Here is a 16145-nt window from a genome sequence, read left to right on the forward strand (position 1 = left end):
CTTGTGGAAGCTCAAACGTGCTGAGTAACACCAGAATGAACCTCATTGGTTCTTGTAGAAGCTCAAACGTGCTGAGTAACACCAGAATGAACCTCATTGGTTCTTGTGGAAGCTCAAACGTGCTGAGTAACACGAGAATGAACCTCATTGGCTCTTGTGGAAGCTCAAACGTGCTGAGTAACACGAGAATGAACCTCATTGGTTCTTGCGAAGCTCAAACGTGCTGAGTAACACGAGAATGAACCTCATTGGTTCTTTTGGAAGCTCAAACATGCTGAGTAACACGAGAATGAACCTCATTGGTTCTTGTGGAAGCTCAAACGTGCTAAGTAACACGAGAATGAACCTCATTGGTTCTTGTGGAAGCTCAAACTTGCTGAGTAACACGAGAATGAACCTCATTGGTTCTTGTGGAAGCTCAAACGTGCTGAGTAACATGAGAATGAACCTCATTGGTTCTTGTGGAAGCTCATACGTGCTGAGTAACACGAGAATGAACCTCATTGGTTCTTGTGGAAGCTCAAACGTGCTGAGTAACACGAGAATTAACCTCATTGGTTCTTGTGGAAGCTCAAACGTGCTGAGTAACACCAGAATGAACCTCATTGGTTCTTGTGGAAGCTCAAATGTGCTGTGTAACACCAGAATGAACCTCATTGGTTCTTGCGAAGCTCAAACGTGCTGAGTAACACAAGAATGAACCTCATTGGTTCTTGCGAAGCTCAAACGTGCTGAGTAACATGAGAATGAACCTCATTGGTTCTTGCGAAGCTCAAACGTGCTGAGTTACACGAGAATGAACCTCATTGGTTCTTGTGGAAGCTCAAACGTGCTGAGTAACACCAGAATGAACCTCATTGGTTCTTGCGAAGCTCAAACGTGCTGAGTAACACCAGAATGAACCTCATTGGTTCTTGTGGAAGCTCAAACGTGCTGAGTAACACGAGAATGAGCCTCATTGGCTCTTGCGAAGCTCAAACGTGCTGAGTAACACCAGAATGAACCTCATTGGTTCTTGTGGAAGCTCAAACGTGCTGAGTAACACGAGAATGAACCTCATTGGCTCTTGCGAAGCTCAAACGTGCTGAGTAACACGAGAATGAACCTCATTGGTTCTTGCGAAGCTCAAACGTGCTGAGTTACACGAGAATGAACCTCATTGGTTCTTGTGGAAGCTCAAACGTGCTGAGTAACACCAGAATGAACCTTATTGGTTCTTGTGGAAGCTCAAATGTGCTGAGTAACACGAGAATGAACCTCATTGGTTCTTGTGGAAGCTCAAACGTGCTAAGTAACACGAGAATGAACCTCATTGGTTCTTGCGAAGGTCAAACGTGCTGAGTTACACCAGAATGAACCTCATTGGCTCTTGTGGAAGCTCAAACGTGCTGAGTAACACGAGAATGAACCTCATTGGTTCTTATGGAAGCTCAAACGTGCTGAGTTACACCAGAATGAACCTCATTGGTTCTTGCGAAGGTCAAACGTGCTGAGTAACACCAGAATGAACCTCATTGGTTCTTGTGGAAGCTCAAACGTGCTGAGTAACACGAGAATGAACCTCATTGGTTCTTGCGAAGGTCAAACGTGCTGAGTTGCACAAGAATGAACCTCATTGGTCCTTGCAGAAGCTCAAATGTGCTGTGTAACACCAGAATGAACCTCATTGGTTCTTGTGGAAGCTCAAACGTGCTGAGTAACACCAGAATGAACCTCATTGGTCTTTGCAGAAGCTCAAATGTGCTGAGTAACACGAGAATGAACCTCATTGATTCTTGTACATCAAGCGAACCTTCTTGAGCTTCTGTTTACCACAACTGATGTGTGCCTTGATAAATGTTTATATATGAATAAACACATAAATTAAATCTCTTCATCATATAAAGTGATAGTCTCTTTAGAAAATGTGGACTAAACCGCTCAATTCATATGGATTCGTTTTACAATCTCTTTATGAACTTTTTGAAGCGTCAAAGTGGTATTTGCGTAGTTGGCCCTTGTCAAACTCCCTCAAATCCTTACGCTTGCCCATTTTTCCTGCTTCTTTCCTTCACTTCACCAGTCATAATGTTATGCCTAATCTGTATATATATATATATATATATATATATATATATATGTGTGTGTGTGTGTGTGTGTGCTGTATATGTAAATGCATATCATTTAGATCTTGGCCAACCATCAGATGTTATAACAGTCGTTCCTTTTCCACTGCAACACCTCACAATAAACCGTGTGTGTTTGTGTCTGCGAGCATGGCTGTGCATCTGTCAGTTGGTGACCACAAGCCTGGAGTGTGTGTGTGTGTGTGCACCCTGCGCTACCTGCTATTCTGTGCTAGAATAAAGTTGAGAAAGAGAGCCATTTGAAGAGAAAAATAAAACAGAAATAAAACCAAAATCCCTAGTAACGGTTATGAATGACACTACCGTTTTTATGCCACTAAAAATGAACGTACTGAAAGGAAAAGTTATCGTAACACTTTATTTGAATGTCTTTACACGTTACAGTGGCATGAAAAAGTGTGTGAAAAGTTGCAGAATCTGTGAAAATGGGAATAATTTTAACTAAATAAGAGGGATCATACAAAATGCATGTTATTTTTGATTTAGTACTGTCCTGAATAAGATATTTTACATAAAAACTTTTTACATATAGTCCACAAGACAAAAAAATAGCTGAATTTATTAAAATAACACTGATAAAAAGTTTATGAACCATTGATTCTCAGTGATGTGTCGTTCCCTGGATGATCCACAGCTGTTTTTTTGTTTTGTGATGGTTGTTCACGAGTCCCTTGTTTGTCCTGAGCAGTTAAACTGCCCAATGTTCTTCAGAAAAATCCTCCAGGTCCGGCACATTCTTCAGTTTTCCAGCATATTTTTCATATTTGAACCCTCTCCAGCAGGGACTGTATGATTTTAAAGATCCATCTTTTCACACTGAGGACAATTGAGGAACTCAAACACAACTACTAAAAAAGATTGAAACATTCACTGATGCTCCAGAAGGAAACACAATGTATTAAGAGCCGGGAGTGATAACCTATTGAATTTGAAAATCAAGGTAAATTGTACTTAATTTGTCTTCCGGGAAACATGCAAGTATCTTCTGTTGCTTCTGAAGGGCAGTACTAAATGAATTTTTTTTTTTTTTTTTTTAAACAAAATAAGAAAAATTTGGACATCTTCATCCTGTTCAAAAGTTCTCACCCCCAGCTCTTAATGCATTGTGTTTCCTTCTGGAGCATCATTGAATGTTTGAACCTTTTTTTAGTAGTTGTGTTTGAGTCCCTCAATTGTCCTCAGTGTGAAAAGATGGATCTTAAAATCATACAGTCCCTGCTGGAGAAGCTTCAAATATGCAATAGATGCTGGAAAACTGAAGAATGTGCAGGACCTGGAGGATTTTTCTGAAGAACATTGCTCAGGACAAACTGAGGACAAACAAGGGACTCATGAACAACCATCACAAAACAAAAAAACAGCCGTGGATCATGCAGGGAAATTTCAATAAATTCAGCTATTTTTTTGTCTTGTGGACTATATGTAAAAAAAATGTATGTAAAATATCTTATTCAGGACAGTACTAAATAAAAATAACATGCATTTTGTATGATCCCTCTTATTTAGTTAAAATGATTCCCATTTTCACAGATTCTGCAAAGCGGTTCACACACTTTTTCATGCCACTGTACATGTACTTGCTATATTAATAACAGTAAAATGTGCATAATTACATGAAACCAACCCTATAGTAAGTACATGTTGTTAATTCATATTACTCTTAAATAGTACTTAATAGTACTTAGTATATAAAATGGACAACACAAGAGACAATTAAGTATATGCGTTAGCAGTGCATATGATGCATTATGCACTGCTGATGCATAAACTTGTCAGCACTGTAGATTTGAAGTTGTCAGAGTGTACGAAACCTCCACTTCATTACGATAATGTAATGCTTTTTTGATTCTTTTTTTGATGCTTTTTTGATTTTTGATTTGATCACTTTATTTGAAGGTGTCCATGTTACAGTGCAATTATACATTTAAGTACTGAGTCATATTAACTGTGTGTACTTGCTGTAGGGTTAGGATTCGGTTTGTTTTAGGGTTGCATGCATAATTTACTGTTATTACTATAGTAACTACATGCAACATGTGTAACAAACTTTTTACTCCGGTCTCGTGAGATAGCTAGTGTTGTAGTCAAGACCACCTAATTCGAGACCAAGTCGAGACCGAGACCAAGACCAATGTGTGTTGAGACCAAGACTAAGACTTTGAGGGTCTGAGACCAAGACCAGACCAGAACTCCTTAAATTCATAGAGATCCACATTATCACCTGAGAAATGACATAACTTATAATAAATATACTGTAATTAGAATAAGAAACTATAGAGCAGTTACCAATCAAATGATTGTTGAAAATTAATATTTGCGCTACAGAGGTGATACAGAAGAATGAGATGCATCTGAATTGGTAAATTACAAATGCATGAATAATGTTGAGGATATAACTTTTTTTTTTAATGTTTGTTAATGCAACATCATGTTTGCAGTCATGCTCCGCTCTCTTGCTCTTGTGATATTTGTTAATTATATCACAGTATCTTGAATTTTGTGGGCATTTATATACATTTTGGTGACATTTTTGACACAATCCCTAATTAATTTTTGAATCGGCACAATAAATAAATCAATTGCAATTGCAATTGTTATTGATTGCATCTGAAGCGGTAAGTTTTACATCCAATCACATTAATGATGTTAATAAATAAATCAGGCAATGCACTGGCAATTTAGTAATATCCCAGCAGTTGGGGTTCTGGACCGGTCTTGAAATAAAATCCCTCTTAGTCTGAGACAAAGACAAGACCGAGTATAAATGTGGTCGAAACCAAGACAAGACCAAGACCATCAAAAAATGGTCTCAAGGCCGGTCTCGAGTACTACAACACTAGATTTAGCCAAACCGCTTCTCAACAAAGAAGTTGTGAAAGAGACATACTGTATGAAGACTTATTCACATAATAATAATACATTTCAAAAATCTGAAATAAGTTTCTTAAAGTTACAGCTCAAACAAAAAAGAAAGTTCTGTTGTCATATGAAATCTAATTCTGTGTGCCTTTCCTTTTTCTTTCTGATTGACAGTCATTGTAAAGGATGCAATGAAAATGAATGGTAACCGAGGCTGTGAAAGTTAAAGGTCCCGTTCTTCGTGTTTTTTTGAAGCTTTGATTGTGTTTACAGTGTGCAATATAACATGTGTTCATGTTTCGCGTGTAAAAAAACACAGTATTTTTCACACTATTTACTTATCTGTATACCGCTGTTTCCACTGTCCTAAAAACGGCTGGTGATTTCCTTGTGCTATGAAGTCCCTCCTTCAGAAATACGTAACGAGTTCTGATTGTGCAAGCGGTTCCTGTGCTGTGATTCGACCACAGCTTAGCGGACGTGAAAGCGGTTCCTGTGTTGTAATTTGACAGCAGTTTAGCGCACGTTGGAAAGGTCACGCCTCTTAACGGAGAGATGTATGCGTTCAATAATCTCTACAGCGTCCCTGGGAAAGCCAAACAAAGGTGATTTGACTCCTGGATGAAAATAACAGCGTCTCGATGACATGGCGATAAACACACTCAACGCAACAGTTCCTTTTCTCCACGCGACCGTCCGCTTCTCCACGTGGGACAGCAACAAGACCGCGCCCCCTTTTTCGCGTTTCTTTGTGGGCGGAGGTTAGTCTGTTCTACTGCTCTACTGACGTAATTAAAGAAGGAAGTACCAGGATGTAGTCCAAGCCAGCCGTTCGCTGTAGGCTTTGAAAGGGAACTTCTGTTAAATAAAATATCTCGCTTGGCATTGAACTTTGAGCTTTATAATTTTACAGGTATTATTTATGCTCTAACAGCAACATTACACACTAACTAAAGTTTGAACAATGGAATCGCGAAGAAGGGGACCTTTAATGCCTAAATATCCTTTTGTGTGGATTTGGAGCAACATCAAGAGTAAATGATGACAGAATTTAAATTTTTTTTTGTGGAAATATCTCTATTGGCACATCACAATTGCCATATAGTTATTCAAATGACAACAAATAATCCCAGAATGTGCTTTTATATATTATATTTTTCTACACCATTGAGTTCACCCACCTTTCCAAAGTTGTTTTTAGCCTGTTAATAAACTAGTATGTGTATGGTTTTTAAGACATTTATCAACTACAACTTAATTGCATCTGACAAAATTGAAAAGTGTAATGTTGACATTACAATGTGAACTTGCCATTTAATAGCATGCAAGGTATGATGTCAAGCTTTCAGAGCTATTGTCCCCTCTTGTGAAGTAAGCTCAGCTTCCCTTATCTGTGTATAGACACGTGACTGAAGGTGTGTCGTGAAACATTACCTGCACAAGTGCAACACAAAACCACTAACCACATACTCTGTGTTGCCCTTTAAGAAAAATGTCCAGCTCTGTAACCTTCACCTTTCCTGATTCAGAATCATGAGTCATATCAGAATTGTAAAGACATTAGGATGGTATATTATAATATTAAGTTTCCTAATATTTTGTGTGTGCTGTAACCTCGGTTTCCAACTAGATTTCCATTTATTTCATGTGACATTCATGTGACAGAACATGGCCTATTTTGTACAAATCTTCAGTGTTTCATATCTGCCCACATAAATTCATGACGTAAATGCTTAGCTATCTATCAGACGTTCATAATGGAACTGTGGCTCTGGGAAGTTATCTGTGGGATTTAGCTCCTCCTTGTGGTTTTCCGGAATATGATTTTTTTTTTTTGGTAGTAAACAAACATCTATGTTTTTTGATTGTCATCTCTATTGTTGCAAAAAATGTTTTAGAAAGGGTTATAATAAATGCTAAGAATTAAGAAATCCATGGTATTAATATGTCATTGTCATATGAACGACTCCTATCAGTGTTTGTAATGTGACTTTTTTTTTTTTTATCAATAAAAACTGGCATATGACATCAGGTGACCTATGTAAAACGTTTAAATACTGTATGTATCAAGATCAATTGACATTACAAAATATTTTTTCACTGATTCACCTTTTCTTTTCTCTTCTATCCTTCTCTTTCTTTTTCAACACTTGCTCAGGTGAGCATGTGATGTGTCCTAGTCAGGGCCACTCTGTTTCATCTGCCACAGGCCATGTTAGTGATCCAGGAGGTCCAGGGTTAGGTTCTGGCCATGGACCCAGTATTCGCACAGATCTGCATCCTCGACCCCCTCAGCAAGTAGTGTATGTCTTCACCACCAGCCTAGCCAACAGGTCAGTATGACCGCTTAGTTTCTGTCCCAATAGACTCTGCAGCTTGACAGCCTGTTTTTCACATGAACAAATGGGATATTTACCCTATATTGCCATGTTTAAGCCGGAAATGTTTGAGAAAGCCACAACAAAGGAGTTGCCGTACGTATTAATGTAGCAGACAATTTTCCACCACACTCTTGTAAAAGATGTAGGAGTGTGCTTTTCCAAGCTATTGTCACATGTCGGAATAGAAAATGATGAAAATAATAGGAAACTTTTTTTTTTTTCAAAATTATTTTGTTGTTCAACTAACTGTTTTTACTTCTGCAGTGCTGCAGAGGCAGTGATGCATGGCCATACAGACTCTATCCTCTTGTATCATCAGCAGAATGTCCCTCGTACTAAGCTGGACCAGGTCTGTCTTTATATATAGACACATACATGTATACATACATGCCTACATATTTTTGTTCTGTTAGATTATACAATTATTAGGCTATATGTGTTTGTAATCATAATCCAGACATATATGCTCTTAAAATGCAAAGTAGAGTGGTAAAAATTTGTCATAACATCCACACTTGCAGGTGTTGCATGTTGTGTGAGACATGTATTTGTTTAAATGGCTATTTAAATCACTGCTCATCTTTGTTCCTGTTTCTGTTTTGATGAGAAACAGTAGAGTTGAAGACTTTTGTGATGTATTGAGCTGAGACTAATAATGGCATTAACAGCACCCCCTCCTTTGTCTTTCTCCCTTTTTGTATTTGGCTGAGCAGTCTTCTGGTGTTGGAAAACTCCCCAACCTAACAGAGCAGATCAGCTCTAGTCACAGCCCACCCATTGGTACACCCAAATCCCAAAGTGGTACGCCCCGGCCAGCTTCCGTTGGAGTTGTGGGAGGACACCTTCCAGGCACCAGTACTCCTTCTTCCACAGGCCATCCAGACAGTGAGCCAGCCCAAACCCACCGAGGAGGAGGAACGTCAAGCAGCAACAGCCGCTCTGCAGTTCATTCACTGGGCCCAGGGAGTTCAGGCCCACAGTCTGTAGGAGTTTCAGGAACAGAAGGAGTGGACAGGCCAGGTACAATTCCCCACCATGGTGCAGGTGTGTCTCCTTCCCTAAGTCCCTCTGCATTATCTGCACACCGTCAGAGTGAACTGGGCCAACGTGGAGGGTCAGGAAACACAGATGGCCTCTCTAAGGAGCAGCTGGAACATCGTGAACGCTCTTTGCAGACTCTTCGAGACATTGAGAGGTTGCTTCTCCGTAGTGGAGCCGGTGCTGGTCATGAAGAACCAAGAGGTCCTAATGGCAATCCTAATGGCACCAATGTCAACAACAATAATAGTAATGATGGGGGTAGGGGGTTGGAAGATGGTGAGAATGGTGGGGGGAATGTTGGTAATTGCCACAGCAACAATGCTGGTATGCCTGGTATGCCCCATGTCAGTGGAATGAAAAAGTATGAGGAGCCATTGCAGTCCATCATCTCACAGACACAAAATCTTGGTGGGCCTGGATTGGATGACTCGCTGATGGGCCCACACCATGGAATGCCACCACATTCCCACCACCTCTCCTCACCCTCAGGGTTAGACATGGGGCCACTTCTTGGACCTGAGGGTGTAACACCAGAGCAGCTAGCTTGGAGGAAGCTACAAGAAGAGTACTACCAGGAGAAAAGGCGCCAACACGAGATGAACCCCCACCAACATCCCCAGCATTTCCGCATGATCCCAGAAATGGGCATGCCTGGGGGACCCCCAATGCTTATGAGGGGCCCCCCACCACCATATCACAGTAAACCTGGTGATCAACAGTGGGGGCCAGGGCCGATGGTAGGGGGAGGAATGGGAGGGAATTCACGAATAATGGACATGCATCAGGAAGGTCCTCGAGGGCCAAGGTTTCTTGGACAGATGCGAGGACCGTCAAGTGGTGGGGGTTACCCAGAAAGCCCTGGAGGAGTTCTAGGTATGGAGGGGTTGGGGCCTCAAAGACCTCCTAGGCCAGGCATGGGTTGGTTAGAGGAAATGCCTCCAAACATGGGTGGTGGAGGCCCATTTCATGGGTGCTATCCTCCAGGGGGGCCTGGGGGACCTCCCCAGCACTTTCAAGGTGATTTGGATCGACCTATAACACGGGAAGAGATGTTCCGCAGACTCCATAGATTAGACATGCAGCAAATATCCAGACAGCAGCAGCAGGCAGGGCTTGGAGGCCCTAGGATGATCGATAACTCTGGGGGACCAGGCTTCCCCAATCCTGGAATGGGAGGAGGCCCACCCTCCCGTGGGGATCCAATGGACTTTCCTGGTTCTCGGACTATAATGGGCTCTCCTATTGGTGGAGTAGGCAGTGATGGTGGCCCCACAATGAGAGACATAGTTGACTCTCCTTTAGGGGGTAACCTTAATATGAATATGGGCATGAATATGAATCCACAACAGCAGCAGTTGTTGGCTCAGAAGCTGAGGGGAGGTCCTGGAATTGGCGGACCGCTTGGAGAAATGTTGAACCCTGAAGACATTTCCCGCATTAGGGCTTCACAGAATGGCCGGGGTAGTTCTAACAAAGGAATGATTCCTGGGCCAGATGGACCTCTACAGTTCCCCAATCAGAGCTCCTTTCCTGGTAGTCAAAGTGATGGCTCATACATGCAGCAGCCAGGCCCTGATATGTTTGGACCAGACCAGCCAGGTCCTCCCCACATGGGCAGCACCTCAAGACTTAGTCACATTCCCATAAACTCTGGCTCAAGGGGTACAGACCTTGGTGCCCGACACCCTCCTGACCTGCCCATTAGTGTTAACCCAATGGGTTCCCCAGCTATACCGCCATCTCACCAGCTTAAATCGCCTTCTCTTAGCCAGGAGCCATCACCCCTCATGCCTTCACCCTCTGCAGCAGGCCTGAAATCACCCAGCCAGTTACCACAGAGTGGTCCATCTCACCCTCCTCTACCAGCAGCCTCTGGGGCTGGAACACCTTCTTCCACCTCTATCAAGTCCCCCCAGGTAATAGGCCCTTCTCTTGGTCTACGCTCACCATCTGGCTCCCCTGGACACCTTAAATCTCCAACCATGCCTGTCGCTTCACCTGGCTGGACTGCCTCACCCAAGACTGCTATGCCTAGCCCTGGAGGGCCTCCTAGTGTCAAGGTTGCAGGCAATGGAGGGAGCAGCTCCACTGATACAGGTAAAAATGTTCTTAGAAATTTGAATAAAAAATACAAAAAAGTGTGCACATCCAAAACCATAACCAAATTTCAGGCTCAGTTTCAGGGAAACAAAATAACAATGAATGAACAAGGGAAAATATATGTCTGCACACCGAAATTGCAGCTCCAAAGAGTTTATTTACCAAACAGTGCAACTTTTCGACCAGTCAAATCTTCATCATGCACAATGTGGAATGAGACTCAATTCTTTATAAGTAATTAATAAGCAAAAATAAGCAATTTTCATAAAAATATGAAAATATTTATATATTATAATTCTTTTAAAATTGCGTTGTTTGGTAAATCCCCAAAAACTCTGTGAAGCTGCAATTTCAGTGTGCAAACATCTATTTTATTTGTTTATTCATAAAAAAGAAAACAAATGTTGTTTATATTTATGCTTTTTACATGTCTTCCACCATTTTTTGTTTGTTTGCATTAGGGATGTCCCTGCCACCTAGGAGTTCCAACTCAACGCCCATCAGTCAGCCTACCAACTCTATCAATCCTAGCATGCCTTTCACATCCTCACCAGATGCCCCTCCCTCCCAGAATCCTCTATCCCTTATAATGTCTCAGATGTCAAAGTATGCCATGCCTAGCTCCACTCCGCTCTACCATGACGCCATCAAGACAATCGCCACATCAGATGATGAGATGCTACCCGATAGACCCCTCCTACCTGGAATCAACATGTCAGGTACAGATTTTACAGTTGTAAAAATTCAGAACTCAATGCATCATGGTTTATTCTCCTTCAGAGAAAGGTTTGATACCCAGTTATATTATGTTACCTTTTCAATTGCTTTATTTGTTTAATAGAGAATTTATTCATTAAAGTAATAACATGTAACCTCTTTTTCAGTAGGCAACATGGGAAATCACCAGTCTACACAGATGCTCCTCTCCTCGCAGGGTCAAATGGGACCTCACAGTGGTCCGCAAAGTCCAATGGGAATGGTTCTCCAAGGAGGCCCGCAGCTATCCCATGATCCATCTGGACCTATGCTCCCATCCCCTAACCCTATGGGAATACCGGGAATGACCTCAGCAATAATGGGAGGTGGACCTCCTGATGGAATAGGGCCCTGTAATGTTTCCCCAATGCACCCCCAAAACCAGATGGGAGGATTCCCTCGTATGCAGGGACCCCTTCACTCTCCTATCGGTGGTATGGGGCAGCAGTACCCCCAGCGTCCTGATGAGGTCTTACCACCCCAACAGATGCATCTTCTAAGTAAAGGCATGTCTCACCAGCGGCCTCCTCACCAACCAGACTCTTTCCCATCCATGCCCATGGGTGATGGCCCAGACCTGAGTGAGGTCATCAGACCCACACATACAGGCATTCCTGAGTTTGATCTTTCCCGTATCATTCCTGCGGACAAGCCCAGCAGCACCCTGCAGTACTTCCCCAAGAGTGAAGCCATGTCCCAGCAGCAGCAAAATCTTCACCAGGGCCAACCGCCTCCACAGGCTTCTTCTGCTCAACTGCTCAAACAGCTCTCCTCGTCTGGACCTCCCCATAGCAGCATCCCCTCCTCCAACCCCCATATTGCTAACCTACAGAACATGATGGCTGAGCAACAGCTGCCCCTACATCCCTCACATTCACATTGTGGGATGCGCCCAGGTATGGGCATGCCTCAGATTGGCTCCAGGGGCATGGGATCAGGAGGTGGGATGGGGCCCATATGCCACCCAGGGCACATGATGGGCAGGACAGGCATGTCTCCACAACAGCAGCTCCAGCAACAACACCACCACCATCAGCAACAGCAGGCCATGATGGCCAATAACCTCTTACAACACCCGTCCCACCCTCCCCGTGGCATGCTGTCTCCACAGCAGCACCCTCATAATCTTATGGCCCACCAGAATCTGATGATGATGCAGGCTAAGCAGCGGGGCATGGCTCTCCCCGGAGAGCACTTTGGCCAGCAGGGCGCCCTCATGTCCCCTCAGGGACCTATGATGGGACCTCCACATTCACAGTCTGGTATGATGGGCCCCCAGAGCCTTAGACAACGCAGCATGTCACTGGACAGCCCGTTGGGCTACGGGCCTGGAAGTATGGCCAACATGCCCTTTTAAACTAGCTTCTCTGTAATACTGTAAAAACCTTGTTTCTTAATGGCTATTTCTCATTTGGAAGTGTGTGTTTTTTTTTTGTTTTGTTTTTTTTGCCGCCATTGACTAACTGTGGCAATAAAATGCTAAAAACTTTGGTTTAAGTAATAATCTCTTGATGCTGAAGTTAACTTTGGGAGAAAAGAAAACTGTTGAGGGTTATCATTACAGTTAAGTAACAAAATCTGAAGCCATTTTTTAAGATATTTGTAAAATATGTATATTTGAGATCAATGTGTTTGATTGCAAAGGTTAAAGTAAAAAAAGATCTGGGTTTCTATGTTCTAATTACATTCTGGCTACCAAACTGTTGTGGAAGGTAATCTATAAATATCTATATATAAATATAATATATATATATATACACACATATATATATATATAGTTGCTGTAAATAAGATGCAATTTGTGCTTGTTTGCAACTGTTCTGTATACTGTGTTTTATTAGAAATCTAATAACAAATATGAAAAAAAAATCTGTTCATCTGCTTTGCGTTGGCCTTTTTTGATGTGTATGAGGGGGCATTTTGACTGGCGATCACATTACAAAAAATCAATACCATTATATCAATCTTTTATTTCCAATTATTTGTTACAGAACAATGTATCACACATTTATTAATAATCCATTCAAAACAAAATGCAAAGCACTACAGCGGGTTCGGTATGACGCTCAGTTTTGCTAAATGAAATTCAGTCTCTGACTAACAGATTGTCCAAATTTATATGATTTCATACACCCACTGTGCTTTCAAACATGTTTCCAGTGATTGGCTCAGCACGCAGGTAAATCTGAAAATCTCAAAGCTGGCGATTTAAAGAAAAACAGTACGTACAAAAACATTCAGCTGCTTTTATATGTATTGGCTGCTGCTTGTGGTAGTAACAGCCTCTGAGACCGACATCCTGTTAACACTTTTTCTTTGCAGATCTGACAGGCATACACGCAGACACTTTGTTTTTGCCAGCAACTGCAGGAGGTCTCTCCGGAAACGGACCCCTATGAAGGCGTACAGGATTGGATTCAGGCAGCAGTGGGAAAAGCCGATGCTCTCTGTCACGATCAGCACCTGTTGCAGTGTGGCACGAGCATGGCAGTCCTGCTCGGGCATAGCCCCCACCCTTACCAGGGTGTCCATGAAAACGGTGATGTTATACGGTAGCCAGCACAGACAGAAAACCAGTGTAACCAGTAGGGCCAACCGAATTGCTCCCTGTTTCTCCAGACTTCTCTGGCTTTGGAAAAGAGTGATGATTATCGAAGTGTAGCAGTAGCCCATGATCACCAGAGGCAGGAAGAAGCACAGCAGGTGTGTGAGAAAGCGGCTGGTCAGCATCCAGTTGCTTGCGTGCATGCCATGGTTGTGGTAAGAGCAAGAGAACCTGGTAGGGTTGTCGTCCTCTTTCTTCACAGACAGGAACACCATGTTGGGAATGGTCACAGATAGGCAGATGATCCAGAGCAGCGCACAAGTGAGGTGAACGGTCCTAGGCCGCCGGGCCTGGAGACTGGGGACGGCGTGCACAATGGCGAGGTAGCGATCGAAGCCGATGCATGCCAAAAGCAAACTCCCGCACACCAGATTGAGGCGATTGATAAGTCCCAATAGCTTGCACAGAAAGGTTCCAAAAGGCCACCCGGCGACTCCTTGAGTAACCGCGAATGGGAAAGTGAAGAGCAGGAGCAGGTCAGCCAGCGCCAGATGTAGCAGGTAGATCTCGGTGATGCGCAGGTTGCGCCGCCGTTTTAGCAGAACCGTCAGGAGGAGACCGTTTCCTGTTAAGCCCAGGAGAAACACCACACCATATACAAGGGGTTGGAACACAGTGTGAAACAGATGCAGTGGATTCTTTTCGTTGTCACAGGTGTACTGTACTGTATTTTTTTCTGTTTCATCGGGTCCATCTGTCATATTTTCATAATAGCCTAAAAAGTCCAGAGCCTGAAAATACAACCACAATTGATTTGCAAGTTGCAATATTTAAAAAAAAAAAAAAAAAAGATCATTCTAAATGATATATCATTTGAATCCTTTTTGCTCATTCGTTTTTTATTTAACAATTAAAAAATGTAGTGGCATACAGCAAGCAGTTTAATATCCACCTGTGGTGTTCACAGGAAACTATTTAAAGGAAGCATCTCACTTCCTTTTTTTTTTCGTATTTAAAATAAAAATGATTAATAATACAATTAATAATAAAAATAATAAATAGTAAGGGTAGCAAAAAGTAATTAAGACAATTACAATGATTCACAGGACAAAATCTGAAAATATTTATTGTGGACTGGTGTGATCATTTTGTATTTTATAATACCAATTATAATAATAATAATAATAAATTGATCTTATTCGTTCTTAAAAAAATTGTTCTCTAAATGTACAAATCAGTTAATGTTTATTTTTCACATTTTAGTTTCCACGGGATGCAAATGAAATTACAGACAACTACTACCATCATTTCCTAAAAATGCATTGAGAGTTTAGAAGTACTCACATCAAAAGTGACTTTTATTGTTATTTGATCCATGTTTGTCCTGTTGTGGATGACCGTACAATTGTCTCAGAAATGTGTGTTCTCGTCCACTCCGGTTGATGAAACTTCTGTGATCAACGACCCATGATGTGCGCTCAGATTGTCAAGACACGCCTCTTTAAAATTGACCTCCTCAAGGACTCAAACTTACCTTATTTGAATTCTTTACAAAAACAATGAAGCCCACACATTTCCTTTACAGAACAAACATATCCCCCACGGTCCTGCTGTCACATTTATACATTATTGGCATAGTTTTTACACCATTTTTCTCATTGTTGAGCTGATCATTATTCCTGTAAGCAGCAGTGGTTTTCTTTTTTAGCACTTGGCATACCAAAACTTTTGCACCTTACCTTTTTCTCAGCTATCTGGCTTGGTTACAGAAACCTATTCAAAAATCCACTTTATTAAGTAAGGTTTTGGCATACAACAAACAATTGTGGACAAATATGAGCATATCAAAGTAAACAAATATTAACTGTCTATGTATGAATTACTTTACTGAATTAAAATCCCAACTGATTTTTTTCTCTTTTTTTTTATTAAAGAGTAAGAGCATGAAGGAAACTCAATACACTTTGGTAACTACATAATTCCCATAATTATGTAATTACTTTACCATTTACCAAATGGGTACGTAAGTGTCTGCTAAATGTAAATTGTAAAGTGTAGATGTGTCAAACTTTTGAGTGGTATAGTGCATTATAAAAAATGATAGGATCAATGAGTTATGACAACATGTTTTTAAGTTCATTTAACTCATCAAAATAAGTTAAGCAATTTCAACTTTTTAACTTTACAAAATTCAACTCAAAATTGCAAGTCAGTTTAATGTAAATTGTAAATAGTAAGTTGCAATGACTTGTACTTTTAAGTTGCATTAACTTATACATTTAAGGCAGCAACTGAAGTTTTTAAGTTAAAATAGGTTGAATTTTTTTTACAGTGAAT

At 41.5% G+C, this 16145-nt stretch overlaps 2 protein-coding genes across 3 annotated transcripts in view; one reads left to right on the forward strand and one right to left on the reverse strand.

Moving 5' to 3' along the window:
- bcl9l (bcl9 like) overlaps positions 1-12909 on the forward strand; it is an 84112-nt gene extending 71203 nt beyond the window's left edge. Inside the window, exons 5-9 of one of the 2 annotated variants that reach the window (XM_079826034.1) lie at positions 7144-7318; positions 7631-7715; positions 8080-10504; positions 10969-11226; positions 11392-12909. In XM_079826034.1, the coding sequence (XP_079682160.1) occupies positions 7144-7318; positions 7631-7715; positions 8080-10504; positions 10969-11226; positions 11392-12620 (4172 nt within the window). In that variant the 3' untranslated portion in view covers positions 12621-12909. The remainder of the gene's footprint in view (positions 1-7143; positions 7319-7630; positions 7716-8079; positions 10505-10968; positions 11227-11391) is intronic. The other variant, XM_079826035.1, reaches the window with a different exon arrangement.
- Positions 12910-13214: 305 nt separating this feature from the next.
- cxcr5 (chemokine (C-X-C motif) receptor 5) lies at positions 13215-15284 on the reverse strand. The gene is made up of 2 exons (XM_079826036.1): positions 15153-15284; positions 13215-14599 (listed from the first exon to the last, which is right to left on the reverse strand). The coding sequence occupies exons 1-2, from the start codon at positions 15183-15185 to the stop codon at positions 13511-13513; spliced, it is 1122 nt and encodes a 373-aa protein (XP_079682162.1). The 5' UTR covers positions 15186-15284; the 3' UTR covers positions 13215-13510.
- Positions 15285-16145: the final 861 nt, after the last annotated feature.

Source organism: Gobio gobio (genome assembly GCF_949357685.1).
Source record: "Gobio gobio genome assembly, chromosome: 9".
Taxonomy (NCBI): domain Eukaryota; kingdom Metazoa; phylum Chordata; class Actinopteri; order Cypriniformes; family Gobionidae; genus Gobio; species Gobio gobio.

Excerpts from the sequence above, each read along its gene's own strand:
- cxcr5 (XM_079826036.1), bottom strand. The coding sequence starts at position 15,185 with ATGGATCAAATAACAATAAAAGTCACTTTTGAT. Across the intron at positions 14,600-15,152 it reads CAATAAAAGTCACTTTTGAT|GCTCTGGACTTTTTAGGCTA; the intron begins GTGAGTACTTCT and ends TTGTATTTTCAG.